This window comes from Filicampus tigris, chromosome 21 (assembly GCF_054856515.1).
Source record: "Filicampus tigris isolate MCC_2025a chromosome 21, RoL_Ftig_1.0, whole genome shotgun sequence".
Classification (NCBI taxonomy): Eukaryota; Metazoa; Chordata; class Actinopteri; order Syngnathiformes; family Syngnathidae; genus Filicampus; species Filicampus tigris.
In genome coordinates, this window is record NC_141237.1 from 1,857,358 (window position 1) to 1,877,911 (window position 20,554).

A 20,554-nucleotide genomic window follows, 5' to 3' on the forward strand; every position below is an offset into this window, starting at 1 on the left:
TTCCCTAAACCAAACACTTGTCCTGTATTTTTTTACAGGTGAGTGTTTTCAGCATTTAACTTGCAAACAGTAATGACAATTTCAAAGCGCCTTTGTCGTGCAAATGAACGGCTCAAGCGCTGCTTCCTCCGGGCTTTGGAAGCGTAAACGTGGGCTAATGGCGTCTGCGTTGGCAAGGCGCAAAGGCAGTCGCGGCGCTACGCCTCGCGCGCGACTCGCGGACAAAGCGCCACATACTGCATCGGCGGCAGCCTCCTCTTGTGAAGCCTCCGCCGCGGTCTGATGTACCGGCCTAATTGCCGTCTCGGTGAGCCTCTCCGGGGAGAATCCCCGACCGGCTCTGGATGGGCCCAACGCTGCGTCGCGGTCGCCTCATTTCCACTTCCAAGAGAAAAAGTTGCGCGGCAGCCTCACGTTTCATCCAATTTGGGCGGGAACAGAGAAGCGATGAAGGGCCCTCCCTTATAATGACTTCTTCGTTTTCCCTGCACTCTGTGATTACGCGTGGAGAGACTGAACGCACTCCAGTCTGCGCACAAAGCGGCCACATGTCACCTCGATGGGCTGCAGTCGAGCGCCGTCGCCGCCGCCGCCCGAGAGATGAGGAAGTTGGAAGGGGGGAAAAGGGAAAGAAAGTGCGGTGCGCCAGAGCCTGAGAGGTTGGGAGCAATAAAGCGAGAGAGCAGGCAGCAGAAGCACTCTTTGTAGAAAATTAATAGGAGCAGACAGTTGTGGATTCAAAGTCGGCCTTTTTATGACAAGGCTGCTTCCCTGTTAATGGAAGAGCTTTTAGAAGTCCCCCCTGGATACGGGAAATGGATCAGGGCGGCACACCTGGGAGACTCCCGGCCGCTTCGTATTTCTGGACGCGGATTGGCTTTTGTCTTAAGTAGCCTGTGATTTGTTCGCGCGGCCGAGACCAGATGGAGAGTGCTCGACGTGAGCGGGAGGTTCACGGGGGGCAGAAATGAAATAAAAGCCAGTGCAAAGCACAGAGTTTTGTTATTTCTTTGCCTCGCATAAAAGGAGGCTGTTTGTGATGACGCGTTCCCCTTTTTGGCCTTGTTGCAGGAGTTTATTCTCAACCAGGACTGGAACGACCCCAAGTCTCAGCTGCAGCAGTGCTGCCTGACGCTAAGGACGGAGGGCAAGGAGCCCGACATTCCGCTCTACAAGTAAGACGCTGAAGACATGTCAGTTTCCAAAAAGCACACAAGACATGTTCGATACATTCAAGAAGACATTCTTACGTTTTTTTTTTTTTTTTTTTGGGGTCTTGGAGGGGTCATTCCAAAAATTGCCTTTACAATAATATGGTCTATGCGCCTCCACTCGTCTAAGCACCGCATTCAGATTGCTATTGTGTTTGTGGAATATGAGTTAAGCAGCAAAATGCAGCCGTTTTTAGCCGTCTCAGGGGGCGGCCATTTTGTCGCTTCTGTCGACTGAAAATGACATCACAGTTGCTCAGGCAACAGCCAAGCGCGGCTCACCTGTTTTTCTGAAGCTGAAGCATTCCATTCCGTTCCATCGGAGCTTCGCGAATGGCCTTCCTCTTCTTTGTGCCGGCTGGCAAGCGGGTACAAAGACGGTGTTTCAGGAACCCGGCATTGTTGTGATAAATAATCAGGAGGCCCTCACCCTATGACAAAAAAGGTCAAGGCGAAAGTCTCAGATGACCAAAAAAAAACCAACGCTTTCAGAGTGCTGTCATCGGGCCGTACTTGTCGCCATGGCGACTGACGAAAACAGTTTCCTCTCGCCGTATTAAACTGGGTTTGATCAGCTATGAGGCGCTAAGAACAAAAAAAGCTGCAAGGCTCTCATGCCTCAGGTGGGATTTCAAACGACTGCTCCTTCTCGCGAGCGCCCCGTCGTACGCCCGCCTCGGCGCCTTCTCATTGCGTCTCGTTTGCGGCGGGATGTGAATTATTGACGAGTTGTCATAAGTGACCAGGTTGCATGAAAAATGTATCGCGTTCTCTCCTCAAATATGTCAATTGTGCGTGAATAATTCAGGCGGGCACGTAGTGCCTGTTTATGCAAATGTTAACATTTCAAACATTGGCCAAGGTTTGTTCATCCGTCGCTCCCCACTGAAGAAGCGCAGCTGACGGCTCTCTCTTCTTTTTTTTCTCAAGTGAGCAACATCATTCTTCGCTTTGTTTTGTTTACCCTCGCAGTCGTCGGGCGGATTTTGTTTGTGAGACCTTCGTCTGGGCCCGGCCGACGCCGTACTCGAGAGAATCGGGATTGCCACCTTTCCATTGTATTTGTTGCCATGGCGATTGGCAAACATGCATAGGTTTTAGGGTTAGGGTTACAATTTCAAACAAATGGTAAGGTTCTAAATTAGCCTTCCAAGTTAGGGTTTCAAGTCTGGGGGACAATTTGAAACAAGGGTTAGGGGTTCAAGCCAGGGTTTGGGTTTTAAATAAGGGTTAGGTTTCAAATGTGGGTCTCAAGCAAGGTTTGGGGGTCTCAAATTGGGGTTTCGGGCTAAGGTTAGGGTTTGAAATAAAATCTCTCGTTTCAAATTGGGGTTTCTAGCCATTGTCGGGGTTTTAAATAAGGGTAAGGTTTCAAATGAGGGTTTTGAACCAAGTTTTAGTGTATTGAAGTCAGGTTTCAAGCCGGGCCAGTTGATTGTGAGGGCGATGTTGTGATCTGCTGCAAATGAAGAGCACTCCAGTCGTCTTTAGGTTCAAGCTCGTGAAGTGTCAGCTGACTGTGCGTGTTTTCTGCGTTTTGTGTTTTCCAGGACGCTGCAGACGGTGGGGCCATCGCATGCGCGCACCTACACCGTCGCCGTCTACTTCAAGGGCGAGCGCATTGGCTGCGGCAAAGGACCCAGGTCAGCACATCACCCTTCACCCTACTTTTAAACATTACTCGGACTTGAAACGCCGCCCTGAAAAGGAAAAAAAAAAATTGAAGCCTTATCTTAAAAGCCAAACCCAGACATGAAACTTTAATGTCAAACTGTAACCCTTGTTTAAAACCCTCCCTTACCTTGGTTTGAAACCCTACCTTGAGACCTTAACATGAGTTTGAAACCCTGACACATCTTTGAAACATTCTCTCTGGCTTGGAACCCTAATTTAAAACCCTAACCCCCAACTAGAGCCCTAGCTGTAATGATGGACGCCTTAGCTTCAAAGCTTACTTTGAATCCACTTTGTGTAAAACCCTAACTCAAGCTCAAAAACCTACTTTCAAACCCTAAACCTTGTTTGAAATCCTCATTTAAAACCCTAACCTTTGATTAAAGGGATAGGCGAGTACAGATACCAGGTATTCTTAGTATCGGGTCTCATGGAGGCTGACGATACTCAGCCACAGATATTTAAGTAAAAAAAAAAAAAAAGCAGAGAGAAGTCCTCCTCAGAAGTAGGTGGCGCTATACGCTATATATACACATCGGCGAATCATCATCTGCATAAAAGGTCTTTGTTCAGTATCATTGAGTATTCAAAGTGGATACCTGTACTGGTATCGGTCTGAGAAAAAGTGAAATTCAACATTCCTAGTTGAGATTGAAAGCGTAACGCGACTCGTGCCTTGCGTAACCCGATTAATGACCCGCCTGCCAGGTTGAAGGTGAAGACTGCAGACTTCCTTGTGACCGGCATACGTGACTTTGTCCTTCCCGCCTCCGCCGAGGCGCGGGCGGGCGAGCGGGCGGGCCGCCGTCTCCTTCCTAATGGGCCGCAGAGTAACGGCGGCGCTTCATCGACGGCGTTTATTGCAGCAATTAAGCTCCTGTCGCCCCGATTCTATCGGGAGACGCATTATGCACAATGAAAATGAATCGATCCATTATTGATTTGACGTAAATTGCGTTATGGAGGAACGGGAGCGGCGGGCAGATGGTGAGAGCAGGCGGCCAGGCTTTGGCTTCTTCCAGTTAGGTGAGAGCGCCGAGCTGCCGTCAATTCAGAAAATTTGGGTTTCCAGACAGTGAGGTTTCAAACAATGGGCTCCAATAAGTTTCAAGGCACTTTGGGGTCGACTTGGTTGGGTTTCAAATTATTATTATTATTATTATTATTATTATTTTATTTTTTTTTTTTTGGAGTGGTATTTCAAATTAGGATTTCCAGACAGGGTTGAGTTTCCAAGTCAGAGTTTCCACCCTCGGTTAAAGTTGCAAATTAAAGGTTTCAAGCCATGGGCAGGGATTCAATGACATGTTTTTTTTTTTCAAATGAGGTTTTTGAGACTGGTTTAGGGTTTCAAATGAGAGTTTCAAGCCAGGGTTAAATTTTATTACAAGGGTTATAATCACTGGGGTAGTATTGCAAGTAGGGTTTCAAGTCAGTGGTAAGGTTTCAAATTCGAGTTTCAAGCCTCGACGGCGGCTGAATCCGCCTTGAATGCGTCAAAGTGTCTTGAGCAAATCCCCAAAGCGAGCTCATGTGCAGATAAGTTTGCATCTCTGTGCCTCGTTGCACTTAAGCTGCAAAAAGCAAAGCGGGAAGCGTGCTCACCTCAAACGTGGCCCGTAAGCCGCCTGATTGTGGCGCCTGTGCTGCGAGCCGCCATTGTTCCAAACAAATAACAAGCACCTTTGATAAGCTGCCCTGTTTAGATTGCTTCAAGGTAAAATATGCTAAGGACCTTACCTCTTTTTCTTGTAGCATCCAGCAGGCGGAAATGGGAGCTGCCATGGACGCGCTTAACAAATGTGAGTACGCACACACACACACACGTAGGATTGCACGGGGTGCAAGTACTTCAAAAGTACCGCGGTATATCGCTGTCAAAAACGCTACGATTTTTTTAAGTACCGCTTTAAAAATAATTGCAGCGACAAAGCCGAAAGTCGGTGGCAATGTTATTCTTCTAAAACTTGTATCCGACATTGCCTCGCTGAGCGACATCCTGTATTATATCTCCAATTGAGAGGATGACAACTTTTTCCAATTTCAGAAACTTCCCTTTCAAAGTCAAACGAGTGTGGGTTATTTTGTGCTTGGCCATTTTGTTGCCGTCTGCCTGCATTTGATGAGCAATGAATAAAGAGTTTGTGAGGCCCCCAGCGACACACTTTTGCATTGACTCTAGTTTGGCGATTACCGTAAATGAAGAGGTTTGCTGGAAAATGAAGGCAAAGGTCAGGATGGAAGAATTCAAATGAATTATAGTCAAAAAATGCCGCACACTATATAAAAGCTTGTGTGTGCATGTATATTAGGGCATTGAACTGTGACAACGCGACATGCGCAGCTCCCGCACAGTTGGGAGCGCCGCCGCCCAGCCTCCCGCAGCATGCCGATGTTCTTCATGTCGTTATTTCTGTTGTTTTTGTTGCGCTTGCGCTGGCGGGCCGTGCCCAGTTTGCATGTTTGCGTTTGAAGGAGAGCCCTCGGGGACCCTCAGGGCTCACAACTCGTCTTTTGGTCCTCTTCACAGCGTCTCTTCTCCTCCTCCTCGCTCGGCTTTTTCATCTTGTCCTCAAAGTCCACTTGAAGAAGAAAAAGGCGTCCTTCACTGCGCAGTGAAGTAGTTACAATGCTCCGCATTTGCCGCCTAAAAGATACAATAAGTATTTGGTGTTACATTTGGACATGCTGGCGTTTTTCCATCCTGAAATGTCAGCTTTTGAAACGTGAGACCTGATCTAATTTGCAGGTGTTTGCAGTTAAAAGCATGAAATTAGGAGGAGTGGTGATTTTAAACTTAAGGCACGGATTTGAAACGTTAAGTACTTGTAGGAACTTGCAACTTTACTACAGCACTATGAAATTGAACAACTAGCAACTGACCAAAGAATTAGGAATTGTACCTTTAACTAACTTCACCGTAGTCAGAACACTACCTCAGAGTTTGAAAGTTTACCCCAAAACAGGATGTTTGTAAATAAAAAATTCTAGCGCCACCTATCTACATAAATGTGCAGTGCGGTTCTTCGTCAATCTTTTGGAGACTTTGGACATTGCCAAGAACTTAGCCCAAATGCAACTTGATTTGTAATTTTTTTTTGGATTGGCCAAATCAGCTTCAGATTCGACAAATTAAAGCGCTAAAAGCTCTCGAAAAATATCTGTGCAAGTTGCCTCCCTCCCAGTGGCTAATGGAGCGCAGTACATGATGGAAGCAAACAGAAATGCATGATGTCATACGTTTCATCTTTGTTTGTTCTTTATGAATTATTAACATAGCCGGTGCGTAATGAGGTGCAGGTGAGCGCGAGGCCCAAACGGAGGTCAAGGTTTGATCGGATTTGCCGTGTTAAATGAGGCCCCGAGCCACGTTTGATTGATACTGTTTGTACTTCGCAGCCGTGGCCGCTTGTGCGCTTCAGCTCGCGCTCCCGTCACGCCTTCGGCTGATTAGGACACGCGTTCTGTGTTCGCGTTGGTTCAGTGAAATAACGCGCTAACGCTAAAACATGACAGTACAATATTAGCGCTCATAATTGTCTAAGATTAGTACCCATACTTTGTTTATATTAGCTCAATTTAAGCGCATGCATGCTGCTAACAGGTTTACAAAGATTTTGTTGAGCAAGATGACTGCTTGATTGTAGTGGATGCATTTACATAATTCAAAGATATTAATGTGCTTGTTTGCATTACAATATTAGCAGTGCTCCTCATTTTGCCGTTGAAGTGCACATACTGTGTCTACCTACATTACTGCAATATTGCCTGCATGTTTGGACCACAACATTATCGTATGCGTATTTCTAGAGGACATATTTGCATAATTCAAAGATATTAATGCACATATTTTGACTGCTTAAGATTAGTGCCCATGCTGTACTTATATAACAGAGCCCTTATTAGTGCAGATATTTATTAATATCATCAGCCTACATTCAACAATGTTGTTTTTACATTTATTCCCAGTGTTGGGGGTGCTTGTTTTATACAATACACTGACTTACTGAATAATAGTTAGCCTTGCTAGCATGCTTCCTATTTGTGCGTGTGCGTGTGTGAGATTCCCATCCTGACTCATCAAGTCCTCCTGAGCCGCTGATGTTTGAGGCCTGTGTGTCATTTGTCGGTACAGCTTCCCTAATCAAGGACACGCGTTCCGGTGTCATTGATCGTCTGCTTTGGCCTGGCTCCTCTCGTACACAGACACCTACCTCATCTTACATGGCGGATCGACCCAAACATTCCTGTTCGCGGCTGCCGCGCTTAGTGTGTCAGGATTCATTTCCATGTTTTATTTAAGCCGTCTGAGCCGGACTCCACTTTTCTGCAGGCTGACAGGGTATGTGACTGCAGCCATGTCGGAGGTAAAAGACGAGGATGAAGAAGAGGCCGTGCTGAGTCCGACAGCTGCGGGCTCATTAAACAGGCCGTCCTCGCTTTTTCTGCAGCGCGCACGCGTGTGTGTGTGTGTGTGTGTTCAGCCGGTCCACCGGTGGCGCCGCTGATCCACATCTCGTACTTTGACGGCCCACGTTTTGACGTTTGCTGCCTGCACACGTCGGGGCAGAATTAAATGTTAACCGGGCCGCAGACCGACAGCTCCATGAGTGCAAACAAATGGAGGCGAAAGGCAGCGAGGTGGGCAAAGGGGGGTGACGTGGGCGAACGGCAGCCGGCTTGGCAAGGGAGTGACGAGGTAGGTGAAGTGCGGTGAGGTAGCCAAAGACCGGCAAGGTAGGCAAAGACTGCTAAGTTAGATAACGTGTGGTGAGGTTGACCGAAAGCGGCACAATAGGCCAAGAGTTGCCAAAAAGACAAAAGAACCGCGTTGTAGTTGAAGAGTGTCGTCGTAGATTGAAGAGTGAGGAAATAGGCAACGAGCGGCGAGGCAAGCAAGTGTTTCCGGCAGCAGGGGAAGGACGGCGTCGGCGTCCGCCGACGAGCTCGGCGGGGCCCTCGGGCTCCGTGCTCCACGCACTCGTTGGGCTAAGACCTTGTCAAAAACAAAAACGCGAGAAGCTTAAGCCGCTCTCATTCCCGGCTCGCCCTCTCTTTTCTTGACAATGCCATGATGGTTGAAAAAGGGGCGGCGTCTCAACGCTAGCTCCCGGGCAGCTACATTCCCAGCAAAGCTCCTAATCTCCAGATGAAAGCGTCTGATGTAACGTGAGCAAAACGGAGCGCAAAGGATCGCTCTTTGTTTGCCCTTTGCCGTGGAAGCAAATCCCTTCATCGCCGTTTGGCGCGCCTTTGGGGTGCGTTTGGCGTGTTGACCGACGCGTGGCGGTGCTACTGGGCAAAGACGCAGCTTTTCTTGTCTGAAGCATCGTGGGTGTCACTTGCCAGGGGCCGCGTGGAGCTAATCGGCATGCAGATGAAGCGCATGCTCTCTTCGGTGACGGACAGCTGAGATTGGTCAACATGTCGCCCTGTGTGTTCTCTGGCGACGCCTTTGAAATAATGGAAGTGCCCCCTGAAGACATGGCCAAGACAACAAGTGCTCGTCTGCATATTGTCAGCGCCGTTATCTGCCCAGCGTTGAGGTTTTGTCAAATAAGACGGCACCTGTGGAGAGGCGACCGTACGAGCGACTCGCCGCGCCTGCGAGCAGAATGAAGAGCAACGAGTGCTTTGTTGAGCGCTAAGTGTCTGCCGGTCAGAGTGCAAATTAGAAACTCGAACGCATCTTTTCAGCTTTCTCGCCCACTTGAGTTCTTGTCACAGTCAGTCAAAGAAGGAACCCCAAGCTCAATGGAATTTACCGTTTCCACCTTTAACACTCTCGAGTGAACATACATGCGTGCACCGCTCGGTTTTGACGGGAAAATTGGGTCGGTTTGGTTCTAGTTTGACCTTCCACGTGTAAGTGTAACTGCCCAAAATGTCTACCAGTCATTCATTTTCAGGAGCATGGACAAGCAGGCGAGCCCTGAGAGTCTTTCCCAGCTAACTTTAAGTGGAAGACAGGGTACATACATCCTGGACTGCTTGCCAGTCAATCGCAGGCCAAAATGTCTGGAATGAAGATGTATTAGTAATAGTACCACGACTAGTATTTAAGACACAGGGACTGACCTCTAACCTCTGTATGTTCGTCAAATCAGCTGTCCCTGTAAAGCAGGTTGGAGTCTTGCCATCGGCCATCTTTGCTCTCTGTTCACTATGCATACCACCACCCTCACTCTCCATTCCAGCAGTTTTATCAACCTCCCAAAGTCTGCACTACTTTTTGTCCATCTTTTCAACTTTTGTGCTCAATGGTGCCAATGGCGTCATTTGAAAAGTTAGTGAGGGGTGCTGTGCATGATGCCTGCGTCTGATTTTAGAACTTTTTTTTTATTCATCGTGATGTAACGCGAACTGAAGGCGCAGGTACCAAATGCACAGCTGGCTTGACGACATCACGCAGCTAATGAAGAAGTCTTCCCCTGTTAAGTAATGATGTCTGACACCAAACAAGCTTGTCTAATTTCACGCCATCATTAATAACTAAAGAGCAACGTGGCGGCACCGCCTCCAATCTTTTCGCTCACTGGACCGAAGTGAGAGAGCCGCTAAACAGCCACTCGCCACCGCTGTTTTTTTTTATTTTTTTAAATTTATTTATATATTTTTCCTTTCGCATGAGGCGTTCCTCTCGGTCACGCTCGTCTCTGTTCTCTCCCGCCGCGGCAGATAACTTCCCGCAGATGGCCCATCAGAAGCGCTTCATCGAGCGCAAGTACCGGCAGGAGCTGAAGGAGATGAGACGCGAGCGGGAGCGCCAGGAGAAGGACGGCGACGAGCCCAACGCCGGCAGGAAGTGAGACGGTCGAGATCGTTGCGGACTCGCCACCTTTTGTGTCGCGCGCGATGCAGTGTTTGCGCTGAAGCCGGAAAACTGCGAGAAAATCCAAAGGGGCTGGCACCAAGTAAGACACACGGATGCCGGTTTTCGAGCCTTTGCTGGACTGAAAGCACAGCAGGAGCAAGAACATACACACACACACAAAAAACGTTTTTTTAAGTTTGAATGTGAAAGTAAATAAATGAAATTATAATGAAGTTGTCTGCAAATCAAGTCAATAATTAAAGTTGGCTGCTGCCATTGCTGAATACGCCATCACCATCTGTCTTCCATCTTGACACTCATCCCCCTGATAATCCAAATTAGATTGTTTTTCTTTCTTTTTGTTCACTTTTGCCCTCCCAAAACCGATTGGCTGTCAAGATGAGCTTAATCAGAGGTTGGCTAATTGTCTGTTTCCCTTGCCAAGAAGCTTGCGGATCCATAAAAATAGCAATTATTCATTTCCTTTTCAAATATACGCTTTTGGAGAACTGTGCAAGCGAGAGTCGTCTTTTAATTAATTAATTAATTAAAGTGATGTTATACGATCAGTTTCCAATTTCTTGATGGCGAAAGAGTGAGAAGAGATGTTAGATAAGACATCCCGAGTGCTTGGACATGAGTGCTGGTTAACCAGAGGAAGCAGCTTTTGAAGATATTTAATTGTGTCATATAAATATCCAGTACAAAATGTCACGTACAAAGCAGACTTGATGGACACGGCGGGCCCGCCAGCCTTCGGCGAGCCCTCCCGACACGTTTTCTACGCTCACAGAGACTCCACCACAGCTCCAGCACGTTTGTCACCAGCGGCCCAACGGCGTCTACACATCGACAAGCACACGTCTACTTGATGGCACCACCACGTTTGCGTCGGGGGGGGACAAGAAAGAAAAATAAAATGACCAAGTTCTGAACACTCCATGTAAAAAGGCCGACTTTGCGTCGCTTGGCCGCGTGACGGATGCTCAAGGAGCACACGTGCTTGCTTCATTCTTCTTCAGTCATCTGGTTGGATCGGAACATCTCTTTAAGGCTGTCACTTCTTTTTTTCAATTAACTACTATAGAGCCAAGGATGCACTTTCAACTCGCTGTTTGCTGCCGACGTCAAAGGTTAGAAGCCTCGTTGGCGAGCGTTTTTGTGGAAAAAGGCTGAAGGAAACGAGCGCTACAGTCAGGACAAAGCGCCGTTTTGGCGCCTTCCAGATGAGCGGGCTGTCCGTCAAGTCGGTGTGGTGGTCTGTTGACCACACTGCACCAAAAACATCTACGAGCTCCATCATCAGAGTCTGCGCTGGTTCCTCAGTAGATGAACTGGATGGTATCTGTGTAGATTCTCAGTCGTCCAGGTCATGATAATCTGCAAAAGTTGAATGGAGGCAACGTCTTGGTTGTTGAGGACATTTAATCCAAAAGGCTTTTTCAGTTTGAGATTGGAAGTATGAAGTCCTCCTATTTATGTCAATGGTGGGTGTCCAATAATGTCCTGACATTTCTACCCAAAGATTCTCTCATTCCAAAAGCTACTCTTACCAACTGCTTCTTGACAAATATTTATTAATGGTGGTACTTGGAAATCAAAGTGTTTTTTGAGCTGCTACTTGATGTCAAAAATGTGAGAACCGCTGCAATAGCGACATGAATAAGACACCACACCTCAAAAATTACAACCGAAGAATCCTTTTGGGTTTAAAGTTGAAACATCTTCAACAAGAGCCCTGTTGCCTCCGTCCAACCCAGACGCCACAAAAGTGAGTTTTCCTGCTCGAGTTTCCCAAAAGACACCAGCTCGCTCTTCACGTTTGATGACATCGATATCGAGGAGGAAACGTTTGCTGGCTTTGGTCGCCCGCTAGATGTGACAAATTGGACCGCATCTCCCGGCGCCTATCCAGCGTGATGGCGACAGTACCACTCCGAATGGCAAGGGAGCGCTGTGGGAGGACGAAGATGAAGAAAGTGGCTGTACAGTGTATTGTATCATGTAACGTACACAAGCAGAAGATCACAATATATGCAGCAGGAGTTTGTCGCAGAAACACTGAAAAGTACGCCACCACTCGGCGTCCGTTGCAGGAAAAAAAACAAAGAAAAACATCGGTAGATATACGTGGGCGTGGCCTACACCCAATACCCTAACACAGGGGTGTCCAAACTTTTTCTTCCCAGGGCTGTGTACAGAAAACTGGAGGAATGCCAGCACCACTTTGACATTCTTCAACTCTGTTCAACACACTAAAAGCTTTCCATCAAGCAATTATGTCATTTGGGCCACGCCCCAGCTTTCTGCCAAAGGCGATAAGGCTATATGTGTGTGTGTGCGTGTGTGTGTGTGTGTGTATATATATATATATATATATATATATATATATATATATATATATACAATTTAGGATTTTGCGGTGACTCTCCATAGAATATATCGCCTTTCCCCTATATGTCCACATTCAGAAGCCAAACGAGGGCAATCTCTAGTAAACTGCGACTCTTGAAAGCCGCGTTTACTTGAGAATCGCTAACGCAATACGTTTATAAGTCCGACCTTGACACGAAGCAGAAAGTGCAAACAGCTTTTGAACCGTATTCATTCACTGGGGCTTTATGGAAAGAAATGTCATTACCATTAAAGTTGTAAATAGTTTCTTTGTATATATGGGATGTCGCAATATAAAACCAGTTTAGTAGTAGTAGCAGTAGTCAGGGGTGTCGCACCCATTGGAAGTGGGTTTTACATTGCAAACATTTGGTGTGTAAGGTGCAGAGGAGTATAAGGGGCAGCTCTGAGAGAGAAAAAAATACAGTCTACATACAGTGTTCCCTCGCTAATTCGCGGGTCGGTTATTGCGGCTTCACTCTGTTGCGAGGTTTTCATTTGTCACAGTAACTGCATCTATTGCGGGTTTACCTCGATATTTCTCTGATTTTCATTTTTTTGAAAATACGCTCTGAGCGTACTGCTTCACTCAGACTGTTCAAAAACGTTAAAAATGCGTCGTTCGGTTATTCAGAGTGCCCCCCAAAAAAACGGAGTACCGTAGCTCAGTGCATCAATCAGTACAAGGAAAGTAAACAGTTGAAGCACGAGCTGCTGATTATAGGCCGCGTTCGGAAATTAATACTCACTCCGCAACACCACACGAGGACAACGAAACATCTGCTCAATAACTACGTTAAAGGTTTTCTTTGTTGTTCAAAATGGCTTGCCTTAACCAGAATCTCGTGTCGCATTGTAGCCAAAAGGTACAATCCTGGTGGGTTCATGCGACATTTGGCGCTTTAAAATCCTTGTTGTGGAAATGTAAGCAAGTTGCCATGACTACCGTTCTTCTTTGCCTTCTAAATGGAAGATGAACAACAACTTCCGCTGCATGTAGGGAAGTAGAAGAACGGTAGTCTTGGCAACTAGCATGCGTTTCACCTATCGAGTAGGATGATGGAACGCATCACCTACAAAAAGGTAGGGAACACCGTACAGAAAAAAATACTAGATTTTTTTTTCAACACAAATCATCTAAACAAATGTTAATTCATAGCATTTATTGGAAACATTCGGGTATTCTTATTGAGGTTTATGTTTTTGTAATAATTTCAAGGTGTGTTACCGCCCTCCTATTTCTTTATCAGCTGTGTCAAATGTTATTTGGAGCTATGTCCCGCTAAAAATGGACAGCGAGCAGCAAATGTCCCCTGCGCCATAGTTCACTTACCCCTGCTCTACCGAAAACCAATTTGCTACTTTTCTTTTTTGAAATAGTTTCGAGCCGTGATGAAGGAATTTTGGAGTATATGCCACTACAAAATGGCGTCAAATGGCCCCCGGGCCGCAGTTTGGACACCCCTGCCCTAACACTCGACGGGACACACGAGGCCTACGTCCGCACCAAAGTGTTCGTCCGAATCTCCTCCCGCTACCGGACGCGGCGAGACGTCGTTAGGAATCCCGGTCGCTGTCGTCGGCGCCGTACATGTCGGCCAGTTTCTTAAAGCGCGGCCCCCACTCGCTCAGGTAGTTGTAGTCCTGCTCGCCCTCGGTGGTGGCCGATTCCAGCGAGCTGAGCGACTCGGCCACCGAGCCGCCGCCCTCGTAGGCGTACGTGGCCAGCGAGTCGTAAGGCGGTGCCGTTGGGTCGCTGTCGTTGTCCTGGATCTTCTGGTTGATGAAGTCTCGCACGTCGCCGTTGTTGTCCCGCACCGGGTGGGGCGCGGGCCGGCGGACGGGCGGGTAGTAGCTCTCGGGCACAATGTCCCGCCTCTGTTTGCCGTCCTCGATGGCCTCCGGGTTGCGCAGCGTGCCGATGTCGAAGGCCTGCGTGTCCTCCTCGCCGCCGCCCTCGTCGTTGTAGCTGACCACGTTGTCCCGCACGTCCTCCTTGGAGATGATCAGAGGCTCCTTCTTGCGCTGCCTCCTCAAGGCGGCGAACAGAACCACGATCACTGCGGGCACAACACAACCAACTCAGATCGGCCCCGAATCCCGGGGGGTGCCTGTTGATGTGGCGAGCGCTCACTGATGTTTGAGGACTTTGTACAGCCAGGATGCGTTATGGATTTGTCAGGCTGCTGCTTAACATCACAATTGAACAAAGCGCTCCTCTGATGAGTGCGACTCAAAACATGGAACTGCTTCGTTCTGCTCGGCTACTGCACACAATATCAATATTTATGATGTCTTTTTTTTAAATCTATCTCTTTTCAGGCTGCTGCTCTTAAATCCTGATCGCTCACTAGAACAGCATGCGGGGCATTTTATTTCTTGTCTTCTGTTATTTAAAGCTAATGTTAAATCCATACACAATTTTTCAGGTACTGTAGCAGCTTTTATTTTTGGGGTAATAATATGATATATAATAATAATATGAATTCATTTATTTATTACAAACTTTACTCTTAGCACTTTATGAAGAACTTTCCTGGAAAAGAAAGGTTGGATTGGTGTGGAGTGTATTAGGCCCGCACTAAAAAAAACAAACAAAAAAAAACAAAAAAACCTTTATACATAAAACAAAGAATATCACAATTTAGAAAAAACGTATATTTTTGAAGGCCACATTTTTTGAGAAAACAAGAATGTGTAATATTACAGGAACAAAGTTAGACAAAACTATATAAAAAAAATTAAGTCACATTCTTACAATGATAAAGTATTTTTTTAATGATACAATGATAAGTGTTTTTCTGCATAAAAAACATCTTATAGGGAATGGTCATTGTTTTCAAGAATTTTTCTTTAACATTACAAAGTATGTAATATTATGCCTTATTAGCCTTTTTTTCAAATATTAAGATTTGGAATGTGAAACAAAGATTGTGAAAAAATCAAATTTTCACCAGACTCTTTCAAGACTCCACCTACCCCCCACCCGCCCGAAAGTATTAATTCTTATCTTGAAACAATCATGACAACTGATCACTTTTGCGCCATCTCCTCTTTCTGAAATCGAGATACTGTCAGTGTGGCCCTAAAACTAAAACTGTGGCCCTAAAACCAAATGGCTGCTGCGGTCAACACAGGAAGCCATGTGTGTCATGTACTCACTGAGCAGGATCATGACGCAGAGCAAGATGGCCACTAGCGCCCCAGTGCTGAGGCCGGCCCTGGCCGTGAGCGCCTCGGCGTTGCACAGCTTCATGTTGCCTTCGCGGTCGCACGTGCACACACGCACCGTCAGCGTGCTGGTACTGCTCTGCACGGGGTTCCCGCTGTCCGAGATGACCACCGGCACGTGGTAGACGCTCTTCAGTAGGCTGCTGTAGCTGTTCCTGCGTGTCAGGATCCACGCTGTGTTGTCTGCGGCCATGCGAGATTGTGTCCATCACAACTAGGTTGGTTCAGGACATGGGAGATGATGGGTAGCGGACTACCTTTATTGTCGCGGACAGAGAAGTTGGCCTTGCCGTTAGCCTCCTGGGCCAGGCTAAAGAAGAAGCGATGTCCTCCTACTGGCTCATCTGGATCTGTGGCGCTCACCGTCTGGATTCTCTAGAACCACGAAGAACATGCGTAAGTCCTAACCCTAAAAGCCTCAGATAGCACCAAGGCAAACATATTAGTAAGACCATGGATGTCAGCCTAGAGGTGTTCCTCAAGGATCAACCTTGGGTCCACTTCTTTTCTTTTTTTTTCTATTTTTACTAATGATCTTCCCTGTATTTTCCCAGATATCTTTATTCAGTTATATGCTAATGATACTATTATTGACATCTGAAACCTTTTTCTTCACAAATTCAAGAATCCTGATGGCATGACGTTAACATTTTTCAGACTTGGCTATTTGAAAACAGATTAGCGCTGAACCTTTCCACATGCAAAAGACCAAGGTCTACCAGCGCCAACTGCATTCTGAACGTTTGCGAAGAGTCTTAGAAAATGCTATGACATCACAGTGGGACACAATGCTAACATGTCATGCTTATGCTTTCACGCTACAATGTCACACTGATTTCAAATGTAACGACTCCAAACCTCCCAAGCGTGTTGAGAACCTGTATGCGTAACCACAACGATGACGGCGAGGGCGTTGTACCCACCTGATTAGCTTTAGCATTCTCGCACACGAACGTCTCATAGTTGGTAGCGAAGGTCGGCGCATTGTCGTTGACGTCCAGCACTCTGATGTAGACGGACACGCGGCTCATATGATGCAGGTTGTCTGGGAAATGCGCACACACATTAACAATCGCCTTAGTTAGCGCTTGATTGGAGGACGTTGCTACGGTGACTCGTGACATTATTCATTGAATTCCCACTGTTTGCTAGGGATAGGTGCTGAGCACTGCCGCAAATCTGAGTAATTGACGCCCCCTCCCTCACTTATTTCAAGTCTCCATAGTGTTAATAATTGAGTATTTTTCAGAGATATTCAATCCACGGGTTGACTCACTGAACTCGGAGGCGACGACTGAGATGTTGTGCCAGGCGTTCTCCTCGCGGTCCAGCTCCCGAAGGAGGAACACGGAGCCGTTGATGGCGTGCACGTCGAACACGCGGTCCATGTCGGTGCGCCGGTCGATTGAGTACCTGCCGTGCACACGCACACACAAAGTCGGTTTTAACAAGTAAGCGTCGGCAAAGGCACCGGCAAGTTAATTTGCCAGAAAGCATCCATTTTATTCAGCACTCGTCCTCATTAGTAAAGTCGAGCACGGCTGACTTTGGCCATGATGTCGGTTGACTGGTTGCCAGTCACAGCCAGAGCACCTGACATTCGAACCCCAAACGAGCCGCGAGGCGGACGCGCTAACCACTCCTTCACTGTGTCACCTCATATTATGTCAAAAACCCCAAAAGATATAAATCCATTTTTTTCCATATTATGTCCCCTTTAAACCGCGATCCGCACACCCTCGCCTTTTCTTTTCTTCCTGCTGATTTTCAAGCAGAGAAGCAGGAAGAAAAAAAAAAAAGGAGAGACTTTGTTTGCGTGGTGTCATCTCTGAAAGGAGAGGCCATGTTTGTTGAGCAGGGCGCAAATTGCTTTTTACAAGTACAAGTGGAGAAACGCAAAAGACTTCATCAACGGTTTGCCGCCACCGCCGCTTAAATGCTTGCAAATTCAAAACAGGTTGCTTCAATTACCGCCCGGCTGCAAACACACACACACACACACACACACACTAACAGGTTATGCGGTCCACTTATTTCAAGCTTTTTAGTTTTATGGGGAAAAAAAATGACTCCAAATGTGCACATAACTGACTTCAGTTAAGCAAAGGAGTCAAAAGATAAGACGCGCGGATGGATGGTTGGATTACTGTCGACCTATCCAACCATCGATTCGTCCATTCAGCCAAAGGCTCTCTTACAACATTCAATTTTGAGTCATATGAGAGGTGCGAGAGATCAGCGCGATGTCTTTGTTCAAGTGCAAATGATGAAATAGAAGCAAACTTGGTGACACAAATGCGAGGGCGGTCATTAAGACTTTGAACGACTGTAAAGAAGCAAAAATGAAATTTTCAACGTGGGGGACGTGTGTGGCTTCTTAAACCTCGGTCCTCATCCTCGTAATAAAGATAAGGTCCCTCGTGACAGGCAGCCCCCCCCCTTACCCTTTTCCCCTGCTACCTCCCCCTTCGGGCGTCGCAGAACCCCACTCCCCCCTCCAAATGCCACGGGCCAGCTAGCCTGCTGATGATGGCCGATAAAAGAGAATCATATCCTATTTGACACCTGCAATAAAGTGCGAGAACTTCAACCTTGAGAGCCAACTCCCTCAGTGCATCATAAAAAAAGAAAAAGCCGAGGCGCAGACCGCCGAGTGCAGACCCCACCGCCCCCCCCCCCCCCCCCCAACCTCCTCCACTATTTCCTGAAAAAGTCTGTGAACTCCAAGTAAGTTGTGTCCTTCTGAAGCCTCCGCCTCTATTTGGGAATACTTTTCATTTTAATGACTCACTGATTCGTAGAATTTTTATTGAATTATTATTTGATGGGATTTCCCCTTGAGGCCTCACACTTGTCACACTTGTAAATGAAATTATGCATGGAGACATCTTGGGTGCATTTTGTGCGTCTCCTGGAAGTTTAGGAACGCGAACCAAATACTGCAGTACCTCCATGTAACTGCGGGGGCACTTTTGTGATTGGATTTACACAGAAACGTGTTTGTCCGAGTTGGTAAGTGACTGTTACACCTAGAAGAAGTTGCTCCCCTTTGCTTCCACCTTTCTGGTAAGGGTTGGGAATCTATGTTCGTATAATTTATGTTCCATCACACAAAGATCATCTTCACAGGCAACAAGAAGGCCTTAACTAAGCAGAATGTGTCTTGGAGGGAAAATGAATGGCAAATATAAGTTCTATTTGCAGGACAGCGGCTCTGTGTTGCAGCCACTTGGGCTTTGCTGCGACGGATTTCTGCACTACAACTTGTATTTTACGAGACGATGTTGAACCGGAGTTGCTACCTGACAGGGCTGCGCTTGACGTCCGGGTCGGAGGCGCTGACGGTTCCGATGACGGTGTTGCGGCCGGCGTCCTCCTGCACCTCCATGACGTAGCTGGCGCGCTCGAACACGGGCGGCTCGTCCACGTCCTCCACCGTCACTTTGATGGACGCTTCGTCCCGGAAGGGGCCCGTGGAGAAGAAGCGAGGGTTGACGTGGAGGTTCTCTACCTGGACGCGCAGGCTGAATTGACGTTTGCGCTCAAAGTCCAGTGGCTGAAAAAAGGAAGCGTCACTTTAGTGTTCAGGAAAACAAAATGTGGTTTGCCAAGTCCTTGTGAGGAATCCATCAGAATTGTGTTTGCTGTTTGCTGGTTGATGTTGAATTTGATTCCACACTTGGCCCGCCTTCAAAGGGGCCCATTAGCTGCTGAACACGCGTGATCCCTGCTGCATGTCATCATTTACGTCCCATTAGCGGCCGGGCTGCTAATGTAAGCGACGTGAATGTAATTGTCCGCTAATGTTGCCATTTTGACCTTCTCGGGTGTTGTTTTGGAGCGTTTCGCTTTTGTGGTCAAGGGCCGCATTTTCACTTTTGAAATAGACAGAAGAAAATGTGTTCATCAAATATGTTGCGCTGTTTATCAACACGTTTATTTTATTTACGCAAAAATGATTATTGAATGAGATTAATGAATAAAACCATTCAAAATAAATTCAGCAATGTGTTTTTAACTAAATGAATACAACAAATTTTACTGGATGTAAATGTTCCGTGGGCCGAATTAAAGAACTCAGCGAGCCATACGTGACCTGCAGGCCGTACTTTGCGCACCCTAGTTTGACCTCATTCCCTCAAAGACAAAAAAAAAAAAACAACCCTTTTTTTAATTGTTTTTTTTCGGGTGAATTTTTCCCTTCAAAATCCATCTGACCAACCGATGTAAACACAAGCTCCCTGGTGGAGGTAACCGCACGCGCCCTTGGCACTGCCTTTATTTGGCATCTTTTAAGGCCCAGATGGGACTTATTCCCCCTTGACGAGCTAGTTTAATTAGTGGGTTGAGATCGAGGGACACGCACACGCTCTGCCCACGGTGCCGCCATGGCAACAGAGAGCAATTATTGCCACAGTGCTCTCACGTCCAACGAAACGGATCAAGACAACAACACCGTGCATCTAGCATGTACACCGTTGTCGACATGTTACACATCAATGACTGTCAATGAAAAAAAAAAAAAAACAATCTTTTTTCACTATTTAGCCAAAGGTGTCCAGCCTAGCGTGGCTCACCTTCCTGAGCACGATGACGCCCTCCTGCGTGCTGCGATTGGTGGCGATGTCGAACATCCCGGGCCCGTCGCTCCCGATGATCCTGTAGTCCATCTCGGCGTTCTCGCCGATGTCGTTGTCCACGGCGCGGATCGCGCCCACCGCCGAGCCCAGCGCGGTGGACTCGGGCACCTTGAACTCGTAGAGAGCTAAAGAAGAAAAAAAAACAGTACTCATTGCATTTAACATTCATCACCGGTTATTATTATTATTGTTCGAAATTTGCTGAATGGAGAAAAAAACAAAAGGTGATTTTCCCATCCGGGCAATTTTGAGTCTTTTATGAAGCTAACATGCACGTTTTTGGGATGTGGGAGGAAAACAGTCAAGATTTGAATCCAGAACTCTTGATTGTGAGGCAGACATGCTAACCACTACTTCAACGCGCTGCCAGATGTTTTTCCCAAAAAGACGACGCAAGATGTTCCATGAAGGTAATTTGCCTCATTTTCACATGTGCGACCGGTCAGGAGCGACAGCCTAGTCAGGCGTTAAGATGGCTCTTTTCCCACACAATCAATTTTGTGTGGATTAATTCTTCTTTTACTTGGACTTTTACAGGAAGCGTTTGCGCTCCAATGGATGGGCACCTGTCCGCCGCGTAAACAAACAGC

The 20,554-nt window shown here is 47.0% G+C and overlaps 2 protein-coding genes across 4 annotated transcripts in view; one reads left to right on the top strand and one right to left on the bottom strand.

Annotated features, from left to right (window-relative positions):
• drosha (drosha ribonuclease III) overlaps window positions 1-9,983 on the top strand; it is a 78,646-nt gene extending 68,663 nt beyond the window's left edge. For all 3 annotated transcript variants that reach the window (XM_086020133.1, XM_086020134.1, XM_086020135.1), the window contains 4 exons: window positions 1,072-1,175; window positions 2,762-2,854; window positions 4,641-4,687; window positions 9,564-9,983. In XM_086020133.1, coding sequence (XP_085876259.1) covers window positions 1,072-1,175; window positions 2,762-2,854; window positions 4,641-4,687; window positions 9,564-9,694 — 375 coding nt within the window. In that variant the 3' untranslated portion in view covers window positions 9,695-9,983. The remainder of the gene's footprint in view (window positions 1-1,071; window positions 1,176-2,761; window positions 2,855-4,640; window positions 4,688-9,563) is intronic.
• Window positions 9,984-10,360: 377 nt separating this feature from the next.
• The window catches only part of LOC147127116 (cadherin-10-like), a 51,024-nt gene continuing 40,830 nt past the window's right edge, over window positions 10,361-20,554 (bottom strand). The window contains exons 7-13 of the mRNA XM_086020136.1: window positions 19,902-20,089; window positions 18,627-18,880; window positions 16,601-16,737; window positions 16,248-16,369; window positions 15,582-15,699; window positions 15,256-15,507; window positions 10,361-14,153 (exon numbers count right to left, since the gene is read on the bottom strand). Coding sequence (XP_085876262.1) covers window positions 13,651-14,153; window positions 15,256-15,507; window positions 15,582-15,699; window positions 16,248-16,369; window positions 16,601-16,737; window positions 18,627-18,880; window positions 19,902-20,089 — 1,574 coding nt within the window. The 3' untranslated portion in view covers window positions 10,361-13,650. The remainder of the gene's footprint in view (window positions 14,154-15,255; window positions 15,508-15,581; window positions 15,700-16,247; window positions 16,370-16,600; window positions 16,738-18,626; window positions 18,881-19,901; window positions 20,090-20,554) is intronic.